Source organism: Pristis pectinata, chromosome 17, assembly GCF_009764475.1.
Source record: "Pristis pectinata isolate sPriPec2 chromosome 17, sPriPec2.1.pri, whole genome shotgun sequence".
Taxonomy (NCBI): domain Eukaryota; kingdom Metazoa; phylum Chordata; class Chondrichthyes; order Rhinopristiformes; family Pristidae; genus Pristis; species Pristis pectinata.
In genome coordinates this window covers 28612502-28632551 of record NC_067421.1, presented here as the reverse complement: position 1 = coordinate 28632551, position 20050 = coordinate 28612502, and the positions used below count along the sequence as shown (strand labels likewise).

General features: G+C 44.3%; 1 protein-coding gene across 1 annotated transcript in view; it reads left to right on the top strand.

The window, feature by feature from the left end:
* The window catches only part of LOC127579449 (proline dehydrogenase 1, mitochondrial-like), a 34008-nt gene extending 14457 nt beyond the window's left edge, over window positions 1–19551 (top strand). The window contains exons 4-14 of the mRNA XM_052032272.1: window positions 4466–4615; window positions 5234–5298; window positions 5866–5982; window positions 6944–7023; window positions 9491–9572; window positions 10980–11072; window positions 11769–11915; window positions 13121–13296; window positions 14022–14120; window positions 16255–16343; window positions 17022–19551. Of these exons, the coding sequence (XP_051888232.1) occupies window positions 4466–4615; window positions 5234–5298; window positions 5866–5982; window positions 6944–7023; window positions 9491–9572; window positions 10980–11072; window positions 11769–11915; window positions 13121–13296; window positions 14022–14120; window positions 16255–16343; window positions 17022–17209 (1286 nt within the window). The 3' untranslated portion in view covers window positions 17210–19551. The remainder of the gene's footprint in view (window positions 1–4465; window positions 4616–5233; window positions 5299–5865; window positions 5983–6943; window positions 7024–9490; window positions 9573–10979; window positions 11073–11768; window positions 11916–13120; window positions 13297–14021; window positions 14121–16254; window positions 16344–17021) is intronic.
* The last annotated feature ends 499 nt before the right edge of the window (window positions 19552–20050 follow it).

Sequence of the window (20050 nt, the reverse complement as noted above, 5' to 3'; positions counted from 1 at the left end):
GATAGGCCTATCTGAAGTAAGTTCAAAAAAAAGTTGTAGTCTTTCAAAACAAGAATGACTTTGATAACTGACTCATTCCTGTCCTATGTTCTTAATGGTATTTTTACTGTAAGTGAAAGAAATTGCTGAAGTAGAGATTACAATTTTGGCTGCTCTCAGCCTGCACTGCACACTTTGTTCTGTAATTGGTCTCCGGACCCCAGTGTAGGGAGGGGACAGACTCTGTGTATGGATAGAGAAGGAAGATGGCTGATGATGGTACTGACCTCTGGTCACTCCCAGTAAATTCTTTGGGCAAGTACAGTTGACACTTGAATATCCAGCAGCTTGACTACCAGTTTTTTGGGTTAGACCATAAGACACAGGAGCAGAATTAGGCCATTCGGCCCATCGAATTTGCTCTGCCATTCAATCATGGCTGATTTATTCTTCCCTCTCAACCACATCCTCCTCTCTTCTCCCCATAACCTTTGACACCCTCACTAATCAAGAATCTATCAAACTCCGCTTTAAATATACCCAATGACTTGGCCGCCACAGCCGTCTGTTGCAATGAATTCCACAGATTCACCACCCTCCTGGCAAAATAAATTCCTCCTCATCTCTGTTCTAATGGGATGTCCTTTTATTCTGAGGCTGTGCCCTCTGGTCCGAGACTCCTCGACTACTGGAAACATCCTCTCCACGTCCACTTTTAATGTTCAGTAGGTTTCAATGAGATCCCACCTCATCCTTCTGAACTCCAGCGAGGACAGGCCCAGAGCCTTCAAATCCTCCTCATACGTTAACCCTTCCATAAGAACATATGAAATAGGAGCAGGAATGGGCCATCTGGCCCATCGAGCCTGTTCTGCCATTCAATAAGATCATGGCTGATACGGCCGTGGACTCAGATCCACCTACCTGCCTTTTCCCCGTAACCCTTAATTCCCCTACTATGCAAAAATCTATCCAATTGTGTCTTAAATGTATTTAACGAGGTATCCTCCACTGCTTCCCTGGGCAGAGAATTCCACATTCACTTCTCTCTGGGGAAAGCAGTTTCTCTTCATCTCTGTCCTAAATCTATTCCCCCAAATATTGATGCTATGTCCCCTAGTTCTAGTCTCGCCTACCAGTGGAAACAATCTTCCTGCCTCTATCTTATCTATCCCTTTCATAATTTTATGTTTCTTTGAGATCCCCTCTCATTCTTCTGAATTCCAGCAAGTATAGTTCTAAGCGACTCAATCTCTCCTCATAGGCTAACCCCGTCATCTCCAGAATCAACCTGGTGAACCTCCTCTGCATTGCCTCCAAAGCCAGTACCTCTTTCCTCAAGTAAGGAGAACAGAACTGCATGCAGTACTCCAGGTGCGGCCTCACCAGTACCCTGTACAATTGCAGCATAACCTCCCTTCTCTTAAATTCAATCCCTCTAGCAATGAAGGCCAACATTCCATTTGCCTTCTTGATAACCTATTGTACCTGCAAACCAACCTTTCGCAATTCATGCACAAGTCCCTCTACACGACAACATGCTGCAATTTTTCACCATTTAAATAATAGTCTGATCTTCTATTTTACCTTCCAAGGTGGATGACCTCACATTTGCCAACATTGTACTCCATCTGCCAGACACTTGCCCGCTCACTTAACCTATCTATTATCTCTCTGCAGACTCTCCGCATCCTCTGCACAATTTGCTTTTCCGCACAATTTGCTTTTCCACTCAATTTAGTGACATCAGCAAACTTAGGTACACTATACTCGGTCGCTTCTTCCAAATCGTTAATGTATATTGTGAACAGGTGTGGGCCCAGCACCCACCCCTGCGCCACCCTGCTCACCACTGATTGCCAGCCAGAGAAACACCCATTTATCCCAACTCCCTGCCTTCTATTGGTTAACCAATCCTCCATCTATGCTAATACACTACCCCCCAACTCCATGCATCCTTATCTTATGGATAAGTCTTTTATGCGGCACCTTATCGAATGCCTTCTGGAAATCCAAGTATACAACATTCACCGGTTCCCCTCTATCCACTGCGCTCATTAACTCCAATAAGTTTATTAAATAGGACCTGCCCTTCCTGAATCCATGCTGCATCTGCCTGATGGACCAATTTCTATCCAGATGTCTCGCTATTTCTTCCTTAATGATAGCTTCAAGCATTTTCCCGACTACAGACGTTAAGCTAACTGGCCTGTAGTTACCTGCCTTTTGCCGATGTTCCCTTTTCATTCTGGGGATCATTTTCATAAACCTTCTCTGGACCCTCCAATGCTAGCACATCCTTCCTTAGATATGGAGCCCAAAACTGCTCACAATACTCCAAATGTGGTCTGACCAATGCCTTATAAAGCCTCAGCATTACATCCTTGCTTTTATTCTCTAGTCCTCTTGAAATGAATGCTAACATTGCATTCATCTTACTTATTACTGACTCAACCTGCAAATTAACCTTTAGGGAATCCTGCACTAGGATTCCTAAGTCCCTTTGCATCTCTGATTTCTGAATTCTCTCCCCATTTAGAAAATAGTCTACACCTTTGTTCCTTCCACCAAAATGCATGACCATACACTTCCCTACACTGTATTCCATCTGCCACTTCTTTGCCCATTCTCCCAACCTGTCCAAGTCCTTCTGCAGACTCTCTGCTTCCTCAACATTACTTGACCCTCCACCTATCTTTGTATCATCCGCAAACTTGGCCACAAAGCCATCAATTCCGTCATCCAGATCATTAACATATAATGTGAAAAGTAGCAGACCCAACACCAACCCCTGTGGAAACCACCAGTCACCGGCAGCAAACCAGGAAAGGCCCCCTTTATTCCCACTCTTTGCCTTCTGCCAGTCAGCCAATCTTCTATCCATGCCAGTACCTTTCCTATAATACCATGTGCTCCCATCTTGTTTCGCGGCATCATGTACTGCACCTGGTCAAAGGCCTTCTGAAAATCCAAGTATATAACATCCACTGATTCTCCTTTGTCTATCCTGCTTGTTACTTCCTCAAAGAATTCTAACAGATTTGTCAGGCAAGATCTCCCCTTAAGGAAACCATGCTGATTTCAGCCTATTGTATCATGTACTTCTAAGCACCCCAAAACCTCATCCTTAATAATGGACTCTAAAATCTTACCAACCACAGAAGTCAGTTAAAGTGAAGTTAACCCTACAAGAGAAAATTGCCCATGTTTGCAGGCTCAAAAATCAACAGTTCCAACCACTGACACCTTACACTGAGTTCACTTGATTCCCAGAGGAGCAAATGTTGAATCCTTGAATGAAAAGCTCTTTCTATGACTGATATGGACCAATAACAGGGGGAGAAAAAGGTAATGAAACAATTAAATACGACTGAGTGAAAAATTAAATAAAAACTCCTGTAGCTGCTGGAAAGCTGAAATAAAATGTTGGAAACACTCAGCAGATCAGGCAGCACCTGCTGACAGGGAAACAGTTAACTGATGTTATGATGGAGGGTCCCAAATTTGAAACATTAAGCTTCTCTTTTCACTGATGCTGCCTGACCTGCTGAGCATTTCCAGCATTTTGTTTTTATTTGACATATATTTGAGTGTTTTGTCGAATGATAATTTTTTGACGATAATGTTTTGCATTACCTGTGTTTACATTATTAATTGAGGTGCTCCCCCTCCATCATCCAGGATAATAGAGTGTCAACTGTATGAAGTTAATAACACTGGTGTGGATGCCTATTATGTTGAAACTGCCTGCAGCATTTAAGATTCATACATGTTGTAACATTGCTACCTTTGGCTCCCCAACCCAGCATGTGTCACCATTTTCAAAGAAGGGAAAAAAATATTGTTTAAAAACAGGATATGGAAATTTATGGGGTTAAAATGCAAATAAAATGAAAATCTGAATCCAGAGAAAACACTGGTTTGCTCCCAATGATTGAGTCCAGTGGGGCACCACACTTTCAGAAGGGTATGATGAATTTAGGAAAGATGCATCTGAGATTTACCAGACTGCTTCCTGGGCTTGAGGATTCTAGTTATGTGGTGTGATGAGGAAACAGTGATTGATGCACTCGGCAAAGAAGGCTAAGAAATGTGTAATATCAGGAAAGGTTGTAGAGTAAATGGAAAGGAACGTTTCTAATGGCCGAAAGGTCAATAAATAGAGTTTTCAAACAACTTAAAATAATCTGTGCTTATGTGAGGGAGAACTTTTTATGTAAAAGTGGTTGGATTTTGATGTGTTAACTCATGAAGGTGATGCATACAGATTTGATGAAAAGTCTTCAAATGCTTCAAAGGAGGGATATGAGGAATGGGTGAGATGGACTTTCTAGTTTGCTCCCAGTGGTACAAGTAATGGACTATGGCTCTGCATTATAGACTTGTTATATGGCTTGTACTTGCCACTTGTAGATTAGACCCAATCATTGTCTGCATTGTAGATGGCAGTATTTCCAGACCGTTCTGAAGTTTCTTATCTTTGCAGGAGAAGTTCAAAGAGAGAAAAAATTCCAGCCTCATCGGCAGTTTGGAGACCGCAGAGAAAATGTCATTAGTGCTCGGACGTACTTTTATGCAGATGAGTCCAAGTGTGACCAGTACATGGAGACCTTCTTGAAGTGTATCATTGCTTCTGGTATGAATCCATTGTGTGGTATATTATTACAAAATAAATATTGGGCAGAATAACCTCTGGTTTAAAAAATGTTCCATGCCTTTGAGCCAGCTATTAAAATAGATTATTGCTGTCCTTAGAACTACGCGGAGAATTTTCCACACACCAGCACACCAAGCCAATGCTTATTGGGTGGTTGTGAAATTAATGCACATTGCAACCCTTTGGATAAATAGCTCCTCTGCTGAGCAGCAGGTTGGATAAGTTAAACACCTCCATAGCATATAACCTGCACCTCACTGCCTGTGTTATTCCTTCCCCTGTAGCTTGTAACCTCCTTCTCACTGGCTGTGTTACTCTTGCCCTGAAACATGCACCTTGCTCCTCACTGGCCATGTTACTCTTAGCTCTGTGCCCGCAAGCTGTGCTACTTTTTTTCCCCTGTAGTTTACATCCTACTGCTCACTGGTGGTTATGCTCTTGCTCGTGTAACATGCACCCTACATGGCCTGGGTTATTCTTACCCCTGTAGAGACACTCTGCTCCTCACTGGTTGTGTTACCTCTGCTCCTGGCAGAATCTCTGTTGCTGTTTGGAATTCTGACACAAATGATCTTAACTGCTGAATGTACCCTACAGGTGGCAGCTCTGAGGATGGATTTTCTGCCATCAAGTTGACAGCACTTGGGAGGCCACAGTTTCTGGTAGGATCCCACGTTCCTTTTCCAACAGTTGGAGGGCTCTTGGGCCAGTGGTTTATTGGCAGATGTTGAATAACTTTGGGGATTGGTGGGGAATCTTGATGGTGAGAGAGAGAGAACGATCTGCATTAATCCCATTTATCCACATTGTCCATGGGCTTCTATGCCTTAACGATTGAAGTACCTGTGTAAATGCTTTTTATATGTTGTGAGAGTATCTGCCATCACCACCCCTTCAGGCAGGGCACTTCACACTCCAACCAGCTCTCTATAAGATGTGTCCTACTTTGGATTATGCTACCTGATGTTTATGGGTTGGTTGCACATCACTTTCTGATGACAACAGGGAATGTCTGCTAACTGACTTAACTTCATAAAGTCCCTGTGGATCCTAGTTTTTCCAAAGTCCGTTTTAGTGCACCGTTCTGCTCAAGTCATCTTTTCCAACAAGTTCCAGTTACAGTCAGCAGATATCAGCATTGGGGCATCTGACTAGATTCCAGTCTAACATTATAACCGCTACCCTTGTCTTTTCCTCTCTCGCTCTCTCTCTCGCTCTCTCTCTCGTAGCTCCAGTTCTCTGAGGTGCTGGTTAAGTGGCACAGTTTCTTCCATCAGCTTGCTGCCGAGCAGGGACTGTCTGGCCAGGCTGCTGTGGACACAAAGCTGGACTTGGAGCATTTGCAGGTGAGTATCTGGCTGATAGGAGTGTGCGGGCACTGAGTGGGGGTGGAGAAGGGAGCAGGCCAGTGACCAACAGCTGGACCACAACGAGTACCATTCAGAGAGATAGTAGGACTCCAGTGCAGTCTTTATTATTTACTGTAAGTTCTGAGGCTTTGGAGGGAGCCATTTGCTCTCCAGTGGGACTACAGTTTGTGCTTGCTTCCCAATCCCATTGTCGCACCACCAAGAAAAAAACCAGGTGGACATTGCCACTAGTCAGTTGGTTTCTCACAGCCAATAGCAAGCATGCAGACGTACTTGAAAGGCATATATTGTAATGGGGCCATGTATTGATTTCTGAATAGAACATAGAACACGACAGCACAGTACAGGCCCTTCGGCCCACAATGTTGTGCCAACATTTTATCCTGCTCTAAGATCTATCTAACCCTTCCCTCCCACATAGCCCCCTATTTTTCTATCATTCATGTGTCTATCTAAGGTTCTCTTAAATGTCCCTAATGTATCTGCTCCCACAACCTCTGCAGGCAGTGCATTCCACTCAAACACCACTCTCTGTGTATATATAAAAAAAAGACCACCCCTGACATCCCCCTTGTACCTTCCTCCAATTACCATAAAATTATGTCCCCTGGTGTTAGCCATTGTTGCACTGGGAAGAAGTCTCTTGTACCTCTAGTAAGGCTGAGTTGCAGCAAAATTTGGTTCTTAAGTGCAATGAAAAGAGACAAATGGTGTGATAGCAAACTTTTTATTAATGTCTGTTGCTAGGACTTGGGTCAAGTTCAAGGCTGAGGGGAAACGCAGCAGCAATAAGTCCAGCAGAGGAATGGTTTCAAAGAACTTTGGTCCTGGGATGTCAAGGAAAGAGAAGGAAGTCCAGGCTTGGTGTGAAGAATGTCTTGGCTGTCCACCCATACACCACAATCTAAACCATTTTCTCTTTTGTTCTTTGATGCAGGAGACTTTAGCTAGACTTGGGATTGGCACCTTGGATGAGATCACTCATTGGTTCACTGGAGAGAAGATTGGACTCTCTGGGTGAGCACTGGTTTGAGGCAAATTTCTGTGCATCTTGCACAGTGTATGGGCCTGCTTGCTGCTTGTTCACATCCTCTGCTATTCTAGAATGTTCTTTGGCCATTTTCTGGGTGGTATCCTTGCAGCGCTGACATTAACGTTAATTACACAGATCCTGCCTGGGACACAAGCAAAGGCCGCTGGTGGGGGACATGCGAGTTTTCAAGTGCAGGAAGTGTAATGCGTGGGCGAGTTTTATCAATCAGTCGCGTGAGGGGTTCCTCCAGCGTAAAGGGGTATCCTCCGCCAATCAGAATCCAGGTATTCTGACAGGTATGGTCGAACTCTATTAACACGATGGTCAGTTACACTGCTCCTGCACGTGATAACCTCACCCCATTCTTTGCCACCCCAACCTGACCCCCGCTCCTCTTACTAATGTTCCCCTACTGCTGAGGGTTACTGAACTGAGTTATTATAATTGGTGAATCTCTCACTATTGCTCTTCCCTCTGAGGACACCTTGGATTTGGATCACATTTAGCTCTGCTGCTTCTACCGTCTGGGAACCAACTGGCTATGGAATCTTAGCATCCTTAAGAATTTAAAGAAGTGATCTGCCATGGATTGTTGTTTATAACTGCATTTATTATGAGCTTTTGTCACAAGCAATGTTAAGTACTGGGTACCAAAGGAGTGATGAGCTTCTGAGGCCTGCTGTTGTTAGAGTGCAAACTCTCCATCATCTTGAAGCGTGGAGAAATATTCAATGAATCACTGCGAGTTGGTGGGTAATTCGCAACCCTCTGATGATGGTACCTGTGTAAATGGCAGGTCGTCTCTATGATCTTCAAGGAGGTGCTGCAGTAATTGACACTTAACCTTGCCCCAGGATGTTAGAGCCACTAAAGTGCAAGTAGGTGAAGATTAGCATTCTCCTACACTGTTTCTTTGGGACAGGCAGAGAATGGCTGGATCTGTGGAGTTTCAATCCTGCAGGTACTAAATATATCTTATAGAATTTTTTTTTGCTCTAAATTTTGATATTTTTCTTATTATTCTCTCACTATTCAATCGTTATTTTTTTCCCCTCTCTTTCTTTGTGCCTAACTTGATTCCACAATTTTCTTCCACCCTTCAGTTATTAAGTGCCTACCCAGGTGCCAGTTGCTGATATCTGCTGATCGTTCCTGGAACTTGTAGGAAGCAGAAGGGTGCCAAACCGTTGGGTTTTGTTAGTCTAATGACTTCAGGAATGTAGAACTAGGGGGTCACTGTCCCTCGGGGTAAGGGATAGTCCATGAGATGAGCAGTTTCTTCACCTGGAGGGTGTTGAACCTTTGGCATTCTCTACACCAGAAGCCTGTAAGGTTTTGTCATTGAGTTCATTCAAAATAGAAGTCAATAGATTTCCAGACATTGAGGGAATTAAAAGATCCGGTAGTGTAACGGTTAGCGTAACACTGTTATAGCGCTAGCGACCCGGGTTCAATTCCGGCCGTTGTCTGTAAGGAGTTTGTACATTCTTCCCCGTGTCTGCGTGGGTTTCCTCCGGGTGCTCCGGTTTCCTCCCGCATTCCAAACACATACGGGTTAGGAAATTGTGGGCATGCTGTGTTGGTGCCAGAAGTGTGGTGACATTTGCGGGCTGCCCCCAGAACACTCTATGCAAAAGATGCATTTCACTGTGTGTTTCAATGCACATGTGACTAATAAAGACGTATCTTGTCTTGTATCTTATCTGGTGATAGTGCAGGAAAATGCCACTGAAATAGAAGACCAAGCATGATCTCGGCGAATGGCAGGGCAGGCTCGAAGGGCCAGATGGCCTGCTCCTGCTCCTCACTTTTCTCCTCTTCTGTAAATATGGAATTTTTGCTAAACTGAATAATCTGATGCAGCTCACTGCCCAGGTTCAAACGTGAAAATCAGTTGCTTGACTGAGAGACTGAGAACAGCAAGTGCCCAGGTAACAATTGGCCCACATGAGAACTGGGCCAAGGACAGCCCAGTGGTGCTGCCTCTCAGTTCCAGAGGCCCAGGTTCAATCCTGACTCTGATGCTTTCTGTGTGGAGTTTGCACGTTCGTTTTGTGACCTTGTGGGTTTTCTGGCAGGTATTCTGGTTTCCAAAAAATGTGCTGGTAGGTCAGTTGACAAAAAGAATCAAATGGCAGTTGATGGGCATGTGTGAGAGAGAATGATTGTAGGGGTAATAAGGGGAGAGGGAATGGGATTAATAGGATTGCTCCCTGAGAAGCTGTCATGAACTCGATGGGCTGAATGGGCACCTCCTTTGTCATTGTAAGAACATTGAACATGGCAAGAGAGAAGGCTGAGGATTATAGAAGTTGAACTGGATGCCAGAGGCCCATGTCCAATGGGAAAATACTGACATGCATGTCCTTAATCTTGGATTGCAAGATATATTGGCCTGGGTATGCCCAATAGCATATTAATGACCCTTATCTGCTCTTTCTTTGTTTTCAGCACTGTGGACTTGCTGGATTGGAATAATTTGATCGACAACCGAACAAAAGTTGCCAAACTCTTTGTGGTTCCAAATCTGAAGGTAGAAAGCCTTAAATTGCACTGAGGCTGGGTGGGATATCTCTAGTAATGGTTGAATATTGGACCTGTCTAGGTAATGGGATTGTAAACATGGGTGTGTGTTATGTGGTATATGAATATATAGGTTTAAATGCTTGATGGGAATAGAGGATATCTGGATATCAGTGATGATAGAGGTGTGGGTATCAATAACAGTGAGGGTGTAGGATGTCCCGTACAGCAGGTACCAAGTCTGATGGGGGTAGGATTCGCCACTGGATGATGGTGGATCAGAGTAGTACATATAGAGAGGACCTCTGAGTAATAGTAGCCATAACATAATGTGCTATTAGAATAAGTTGGACAAAAGCATGTTGAGGACCAATACTAGGTTCAAGTTATTTATTTTCAAAAGTACAAGCAAAAATATATTTGACTAAAAAGTAGAATAATCTGAACTTTAGTATTTAAGCCAACAGCAGGACTGTTGCCTGGTAAGCACAGTCATGAATGCTGGATGTGCATTTTCCTAGGCCAAGAATCTCTTCTTAAAACAAACACCCCCAGCTCCCCAGGCCTTCAAATCCCTTCTTTCCTGCATCTTGAGGTTGGGGTAGGTAATCTGGGGGTTTTCCACAATCTCATAATTTACAAGGCCACAGTTAGAGGGGACAAAATCCCAGTGGGGGTGCTCTTTAGTTACATTAGGGTTATTTGCCCTGTCAAGCATCAGGGTTAGAACCAATATATCTTGATTGTGCTGTTCCTTGGCCTTGACAGCTTTCTTCAGCTGTGTTTGTAACCAAACTGCATTAGATGTCTCTGCATTCACTTTGTTTATTTTCACTCCAGTTTTCTGGCTAGCTTCAGGACAGTAATGGTCTTTCATTGTTCGAGTGCAAAATAAAATGCCCATCACACTATTTCTTCAAGCACTTCTGAGTTTGGTTAAATGTGAAGTATGTCCAGATATGCAGCAGTCTGACACATTCAGTTTTTCATAATCACTTTTACAGCTCATGTAGGGTTGACGGTTAGACTAGATTAATTAGTCTTGGGTGTATCCTTTCGCCCTAGGAACTGGACTGAGGCCTTCCTTACAGGCCTTGTAACAACCATCACATTTCAACATTGGGGGCAGGATTGGGAACCAAAGCCCTTAGTGTCATGTTTTCATTGTGTTTGATTTCCTGCATACCCTTGCCACTCCCTATCTCTGTGGTCTCCAAACTCAGGGTTCCAGTATTTTTGAGCTCTTGACGCTTCCCACTTCATTTCAACCCACTACTGGTTGCTGTGCCTTGGTCACCTGGGCTGCATGCTGTGGAGTTTGTTTTCCTTCAATGTGCAGTTGTCCTGGGTCACTTGTATTGAACAGGATTGGGTGTGCCAAGGGAGGGGTGGAAGTAATGTCTGTGGTGTTTTGCAGACGGGAAAGATAGAACCACTCCTCCTACAGTTCACAGAGGAGGAAGAGCTGCAGATGAAAAGGATGTTGCAGAGAATGGATGTTCTGGCAAAGGTAGGAAGAGGTATAAAGTGGCTGAAAGAATTTTATTGTGAAGTAGGGGTATCTGAATTGCAATGTCTTATATTCCAAAATAAAATCATCAAGCTATACGGTACAGAAAACAGGCCCTTCAGCCCAACTCATTCATGCTGACCGAACTGCCTCACTGGGCTAGTCCCATTTGCCTGTGTTTGACCCATATCTCTATCAGCCTTTCCTATCCGTGTACCTGTCCAAGTATCTTTTAAATGTGGTAATTGGACCTGCCTGTACCGTTTCCTCTGGCAGCTCATTCCATATATTCATCACTCGCTGTGTGTTTGTGTGTGTGGGGGGGGGGTGGGGTGGGGGGGGGGGGGCGCAGGGAAGATTGCCCCTTGGGTCCTTTTTTAAATCTTTCCCCTGTCACTGTAAACCTATGCCCTTTAGTTTTGGACTCTCCTACCCTGGGGAACTGAGCTGTGGCCAACCCCCTTGTATAAGCCCCTCATGATTTTATAAACTTCTGTAAACGTGGCAATATTTCTGCTGCCCGCGAGTGTTCTTTTCCACTGAGCTTGCACCCACAGCTGAATAAACCAGGTGCTACTCTTCGTGAGAAAAGATGTGACCTTGCCCTCTGGCACCAGTAAGGTTCGGCTGGAAATGTGGCAGCCCTCTGGGACAGGGACAATAGTGATAACCTGTTAACCTTCCTGCCCACTACAGAAAGCCACGGAGATGGGTGTCTGCCTTATGGTTGATGCCGAGCAGACCTATTTCCAGCCGGCAATCAGCAGACTAACCCTGGAGATGCAACGCAAGTTCAATGTGGAGAAACCCATCATCTTCAACACCTACCAGTGCTACCTGAAGGTAAGTTCAGAAGATGCATCCCAGGTTTCCCTTTCGTACTTCCCACTGTTGAGAACATTGTGTTATTTCCTGACACACTCTAAGGCTTCCTCTGTAGCAGGCCCCTAAAGGAACTGCCTTGTTCTTGTGTAATGATGATCACATTAAATGGCAATATATAACACCCAGCTTGGCAATAGGCACCACTTTTGGGAGAGGAGAATGGAGACATGTTTATTTGGTATCTTTTGTGACCACAGTACACCTTGAGTGAGCTTTAGAGCCAATGTACTTGTAAGCTGTAAACATGGTTGTAACATAGGAACTGTGACAGCCAAGTTACTGTCTGCCAGCTACCTCAAACAGCAATACATGTTGGCCAGCAACTCACCTGCTGTTCTTCCAAACTGTGCTGTGAGATCTTAAGTTTGCCCAAGAAGATGGACAGGGCCTTGGTTTAGGACCTCTTCTGGGACCTCCTCAATATAGCACCCACTGGGAACCATTCACGAGTGCCAGCCTGCATTATGTTACTGATGCTAGAGTGTGACTACAGCTTATGACAACTTGACACAGGGTAGGATGTGAGCCATGGCTGAAGTGGAGGTGGAAGTATTCCAGAGGACTGTTGGCTGTGGAATAATTGATAGATATTGTACTGCAGGATTTGCTGATGGCTCAATGCTTGTATGTGATCATAAATATACCAAGGAAATTGATAGGAGGAAGCCATCAACCATAGCTATCCAGCAAGGCTATTGCAGGGGTACAGCTCTGCAATGGTTAAATTACTGGTTTGATGTCCTGAGGCCTGTTTGTGATCTGGGGATGAAGTTCAAGTCTCGTCACTGCAGCTGGGAAATTTAAATTCGGTTAATTAAAATATCCGGAATAGCATGCTGGAAGATGAAACTACTGAACTATTGTAAAGAGCTTTTAGGTTCACTAATAGTTTTAAGGGAAGGAAACTTGAGATCCCTGCCTGATCTGGCTGTACGTGACTGCCAGATGAATCAATGTGGTTGGCTCCTAACTGCCCACTGAAATGCACAAGCAAGTGACTGCGTTTGGGTAAAAGCAGGCCTTGTCAGCAGTGTCCATATCGCACGAAGAAATAATCCTGTCACTAAGCTAATATCTAGTGTCTCATTGAATCCGTGCTGATTGAGTGAAGAGGCTGGGTGTGATGTTTTATCCATTGTCCTTCTATTTCCTCCACCTCCCAGGATGCTTACGATAATGTGACTGTGGACGTGGAGTTGTCTCGCCGAGAAAACTGGTACTTTGGGGCAAAGCTGGTGAGGGGAGCATACATGGACCAGGAGCGAAAACGTGCTAAAGAGATAGGATATGAGGATCCCATCAATGAAAGCTATAAAGCAACGAATGTCATGTACCACAGGTATTGTGTGCATCTGTTCACTAGCTACAAAGGAGGAGCAAGGTGAACTCGCTTTTGGCCACACAGGGAGAAGGGTGTTGGTTGAATCGAGAGGAGGATATCCCTTGCTTGGGATGGTGGTGGTGGAGGGGAATTTTGCAAAATGACACCAACAGGCAGTCGAGTTAGTTCATAAATTTCCAAAGCTGGTGGCAAATGTCCTGCCTCTCCTGACAACTCCCTGCAGAACTTCTCTGAATGAGGCTCAAAGAAACCGTGATCTAAAGATCCTGGGCAGTTCAATCTGTACTGCCCAATCTTCTGCTCCTGTTCTGGGTTGGAGAATGAACCTCATCATTACCCAGATAAACAGGAGCCCAGTACTGAGAAAGGCAGTGTCAGATGTTTTCGGGGGTTATAAATGATGCACAGCGAAGGCCAGGCACATCTTCCTGCCAATCTTCCATGCCACATCCTTCAGGCTTTTGCAATGTGGGCCAGGCTAGAGCTGAAAGCTGGTGATCTTCAAGCGGAGGTTTCCCAGGCTCTTGTTATCTTGAATGAGGTAGAATGAAGTCTCTGTATAGCCTGCTACCATCTGAAGTAGTGAGGTGATGTGTTGTACCTTAGATCACGCTAACAGCAGTGAATGTCGTTTGTCCAGCCAGTATTGTGTGTGTGTGATGGGTCAGGGCTGTGGACCACCCTGGATTTCCGAGGTTCCTGATCTTCTGCTCGTGTTACAGGTGCTTGGATTACATCCTGGATGAAATTAAAGTGAACGGACGGGCCAATGTAATGGTGGCCTCCCACAATGAGCAAACAGTCACCTACACACTACAGAGGTAATGAGGACAAGCACGGCTGTGAATCATGCGGGCTGGCTTTCTCACTTTGTAATGGGATACATTCTTCTTAAGATCTTTATTAGTCACATGTACATCAAAACACACAGTGAAATGCACTTTTTGCATAGTGTTCTGGGGGGCAGCCCGCAAGTGTTGCCACACTTCCGGCGCCAACATAGCATGCCCACAACTTCCTAACCCGTACGTCTTTGGAATGTGGGAGGAAATCGGAGCACCCGGAAGAAACCCACGCAGACACTGGGAGATTCATTGCATTGCTGCTGAGTTAACACCCCTTCTGTAATGGAGGTTATGTAAATTATGTGATTGATATATTGGTGCCTCTTCTTTCCCATTCCTCACTGTGTGTTTGTACTGGAACAGGTTTAGCAAATTAAAAATTGGTGGCTGAAAATGTTTTATTTTCAAATCCCTCTCTCCCTCTCTCCCTCTCTCCCTCTCTCCCTCTCTCCCTCTCTCCCTCTCTCCCTCTCTCCCTCTCTCCCTCTCTCCCTCTCTCCCTCTCTCCCTCTCTCCCTCTCTCCCTCTCTCCCTCTCTCCCTCTCTCCCTCTCTCCCTCTCTCCCTCTCTCCCTCTCTCCCTCTCTCCCTCTCTCCCTCTCTCCCTCTCTGTTCAATTTTTCTCTGGGGGTGAGGGGAATCTTGGTCTTTCAACAACATGATTTGGATTCATAATATTCAAACTGCATGGGATTATTTTTATCTGTGCCCACTGAGAATTAATATCCATTGGAACGGGAGATTCTTGGCCATTCCAACCACATTGGCTTTGGCTTCTCTCAGGATGCAGGAGCAGAATGCCTCCTGGTCACCTCACCCCAGATACCAGATATCAGGCACAGAATCATCAAAGTTTGTCTCAGCAGATAGCTATTCTGCCCCTTGTGTCCATGCCAGTTGGGAAAGAGCTAGTTAGCCCCAAACCACTCCCCAGATCTTGGTCTATGTAAGTTATCACTCCAATTACTTTTTAATTGTGATGAAGGCTGCCTTCAACATCTCTTCCAGATCCCCACCACTCCCACAGTGCAGAGATTTTTGATCAACTCCCCTCTACTTTTTGTATCATTTTTAAAAATAATTGTGCTCCTTGGTCATTGATCCCTCTCAGCCCCTTTTTATAATTATAAACTTCCAATTGATCTCCTCTATCTCTTTTAAAACATACAGAAATAGACCAGTCGGCCCATCGAGTCTGCTGCGCCATTTGATCATGGCTGATTTTCTTATTCCCCCTCAACCCCATTCTCCTACTTTCTCCCCGTAACCTGTGACGCCCTTAGTAATCAAGAACTTATCAACCTCCACTTTAAATGTACCCAATGACTTGGCCTCCACAGCCGTCTGTGGCAATGAATTACACAGATTCACCACCCTCTGGCGAAAGAAATTCCTCCTCATCTCTGTTCTAACGGGACGTCCTTTTATTTTCCTCCTCATCTCTGTTCTAACGGGACGTCCTTTTACTTTGAGGCTGTGCCCTCTGGTCCTAGACTCTCCCACTACTGGAAACATCTTCTCCACGTCCACTCTATCCAGGCCTTTCAAAGAATGGCTGAATGTGGTTGGTTTCTTTGGAACAAAGAATTACCTGCATTCCTTCATTATCTCTCATTTTCCAGCAACGTCCTCGCATTTTGCCTCTGTACCCTCCTTCAGGCAGTCTCTTCCTTCATGTGCTGTGGTGACCAGAATTAAATGCAGTTCCCCCACTAGCCTTTACACAATTCTACATGACCTTCCAAAAACGACAACTAGTAACAAGTGGAGTTTGCTTCAGGGGTGCAATTAGTGCTGGAGATGTTATCTCTGTTGCTATGTCTTGGTCCTTCCCCTGAGCAAATGTGAAAATATTTTTTACAGCTGTACATTTCTTGTCACCTTTTTGAGTTTGGTATTCACATCATGTGTGATGCCTTGGACTGTGTAACATCAACAGTGTGCCCGTGACTTTGGCTGTGGAATCTGTAATCAAAGTGTCAGTGGATGGAGGGGATCTTTTGGGATTGTAAAGCCACAGTGCATGCAGCTTTTCCTGCTGAAACTAAAGCTCGAGGTGCTGGTGTGTGTACCATTCACTAGTTACTAATTCCAAGTTCTTTTCCTTCTAGGATGCATGATCTGGGCCTCCATCCATCAGCAAGGAAAATCTACTTTGGCCAGTTGCTGGGCATGTCTGATCAGATCAGCTTCCCTCTTGGTATGTAAGCTCCAAACCCATGAATCTACACCCATTACTGGGTAATGCAACCTTTTGTATAGCTCGTTTAATGATCTTGCCTCTTTTGAGTCTGAATGTTGTGAGTTCAAGTCCTACTCTAGAAACTTGTGCACATGGACCTAGGATGAATGATATGGATCCATTGGACTTGGGCTGACATTCTAGTGCAGGGCAAAGGGAAAGAATGATGTTATACAAATGCAGGTCTCTCTTTCTCAGCCCAGGTAATAGTCACTTAACAGAACCCATGTCTCTTCAGTGTCTCTCAACACCACGTGGTGTCTCTTTTGATTCCTTGCTAGGTTTTCTGTTGGATCCCAATGTCCATAGTATTTGCAAGGATGCATTCGAGAATCTAGGATTGATTGATAAATATGGAGGTTTGTGCCACAGCCTGAAATTTATAAGGGATCAGAGTTGGACATTGGTGTCTTTAAGCATACCTAGACTCTGTATAACTCTTTGAGGACACGTCAATGAGGACTAAGTGATGACCCCCCCCACCCAAATATGCTGAAGAACATAAGACAGTGGACCTAGTATGCACTGATATTAGCAAGTTTAGATGATTCTGAAGTCTTCCCAATAGCACGAGACGAACTAGGCTGGGGCTTTGAGGTAGATTTTGTAGGCTAACGCTCTTTACCTCCCTCACAGGCCAGGCTGGGTACCCTGTGTACAAGTACGTTCCCTATGGTCCAGTGGAAGAAGTTATTCCCTACCTGTGCAGGCGCGCACAGGAAAACAAGGGCATGGTGACAGGAACCCAGCGGGAACGGCAGCTCCTGTGGAATGAACTGAAACGTAGGATCGTGAAGGGAGAGCTGTTCAAACCTATGTCTTAGAGAAGTCCTGGTGATCGGGTTTCAAGAGCGGCCATTGGCAAGGAGTTTATGTGGTCTGTGTTGATGCATTGTAGCACTTTGGTGCAGGGAAGGCAGTGCTGTTCTGTGACTCAATCGGGGTATTCAAAGTATTGGGTCATCCCTCAAACAAAGTTTCTGGTTAAAAATAATAACTATGCTCATTGGGCCGACAGTATGTAATGCACCACTGGGCCTTGCCCTGCCTCTTGGGCTGTGTGATTGTTGGCTCTTTTACATGCTTCCGTTAAATAACCTAGAGCTGTTTAACAAAAGTACAGTACATGCAAGATTAATATTTAAAATCCTGACTGGTATGATGGGGTGGTGACAGTTCCACAAATATTTCCTGCTCATTTGACATAACATCAGCTGACAGGTAAAAATAGCAGACTCAACGTAGTCATTCTGCTGCTGAAGCTCGATTTGATGAGCTGGAAATCTTGTGTGGAAGTTCTCCCTTTCTACCTTACTAACAGGGTTTGTTACTTATTAATTTTTTTAAGTAATGCAACAGTAATTTCAAGCATTCTTCAGGGTTTTTTAAATATGAGGGAAGTTGGCCATGGCTGTTTGCCATCTTGCCCTTGTGCAGAGGTTCCATCCTCTGATGTATTGTCCCTGCCAGGGGAAGCAAAAGGCTTCACTGCTTGCAGGAGGGCTTTCATGATCTTTCCGCTGCAAGCACTAGCAGCTGTCCAAAATGAGACCAGGATCATGGACTGAGTTCTGAAGGTATTTCACAAGGTGTCTGCTGCTTGAAAAGCCGTGCAAGCTACATCATCCATTTAAAGTATACTTGACTGAAGTGCACAACGTACTCACTTGTTTATATAATAAATTACTACTCCAGTTACTAAACACTGATGAATGTGAACTCAAACTGTTTGCATTGGTAATGGACTAAATAATTGCAACTTCCTCTTGTATAAAGTACCGATTAGTCCTATTCTATTATTGTGAGGTACTTGAGTTTTGGGTAAATGTAAAGCTGCAAGCATAATTTGTTAATCAGCCTATATTCTACACTCAGAAGGGAGGGGGTTGCATTAAACACAAAATGATCAGAGCCTATGCTGCCCTCACTATTAGTCTCCTACATACTGGGTTTATGCAGCTTCTCTACTCTCCCGCACTGACGTAATGTAAAACTGTACTTGAATCACACATACGTGTATCATTTTCGTTGACCTGGAGCATCCTACTGTAAAAGGAAACATAAAAGCCTTGTCATGTGATGTGGGCAGAGCTAACCCATGCAGAGAGAGGATCGTTGGTTTAATTAAAAACCAGACCCATCAGCTTTTTGTGACTGTTTACCAGGTGTTTTGGATACGGAGGCAAACAAAGTGCTGAGAATATTCAGCAGGTCAGTCAGCACCTGTGGAGAGAGAAGCAGATTTCCAGCTTCTTTAATTTTTACATTTAATTTTCAGCTTTTGAATACTGTGGGTGTAGAATAAAGTGAGCTGCTTTGGTGGTGATGGTGGGAAACGATCATTCCCATTCCCTATTCTACCGGGCATTTGCCACTGCCACCACTTGACTGCCATGTTGAAGTAGAGTACATGTATCTGAGTAGGTGAGACGTTGTGGTTGACCTGGAAATGCAAGGATGAGTAGAAGCCTTTGGAGATTTCCCTCTCTCTGTCCCAGTGAAGTGCCTCGCCCTTTCTCTGAGAAGCGTGTTCAGTCGCTAGGCTAAGGGGGAACCTTACTGCAGGCAGCAGGAAGAGTGATTCTTCTGCAGTCTCGGGCTAGGCCTGACCATTTACAGGACCACTATTATGCTACAGTTGTCTCGTCTGCTGAATGGTTCTCGTAATTTTCTTCCTGGTGCCCCAGGAAGGCAAGATGTTCATTTCTTTCTTTTGGGTTTGGGGTCAAGTTGGGGCATTGCTGCAGATATTCATGACTATTATTTTAAAAAAGGGGCTTAATCAGATAAGCATATTGTGGAGCAGTGGCCCTTTTTCTAAATCTGGGGAATTGCTAAGGGACGGTGCCATTAGGAGCAAGGTGCTGACTAACTGCCAGAACTGTGAATCTATCACTGCATTGTGCCATCCCAATAGCAAGCAAGCAAGCAACCAGAGCAATCATTAGGCATCCAAAGGTTTGGATTAATTGAGCAGTTCTGATGGCTCTTGATGGGGTTGGGATGGGTATGATGGCTAGTGGGATCCTTTGCAGGGACCCTGATGCTAGAGGTTTCAGTATAGCTTGTGCTGAATGTTTGACTGTTCTCCACTGATTTTTTTTAAAAAATCTTTTGTGTGTTCCATCCTGTTTTAAGTTTTCAATAAATTTTATTTGTGTATGTATTGGTTGCAGTATGTGTCATTTTTAACATTCAAGTTAAGAGAGCATCTGATAAACTAGTCTGCCAGTTAATTGTGAATAAATGCTGCAAATACACAGCAGATTCTCTGGTGTCCAGAAGGAGCAAGTTGTTACGTACATTTTGAAAATTTTAATGTTTTTCAGTGCCAATTAACCCACTAATTATCTTTTTTTAATTACCCATCACACTTCCACCCCTAATCCCCTTTATTTTTAAATTTTATTTATTTGCCCAATCAGAGATTGGAGTTTGTCTTTGCAAACCTTACAGTTTGAGGTCTGTTAAATTTAAACTGCACTGCTAGTCAGCACAGTACCAGTGAACACTCAGTACTTTACAACATAGATAAGTATGCTGCTACCTATTGATTTTGGGGTTATTGCTAGTAAGGGTAATGTGTTTTAGCTTCTTTGGAGCAAAATGGAAAGAATATCAGCTCAATTGTTCTCTCCAGGTCTTGGTGAAGATAGGATATAGTC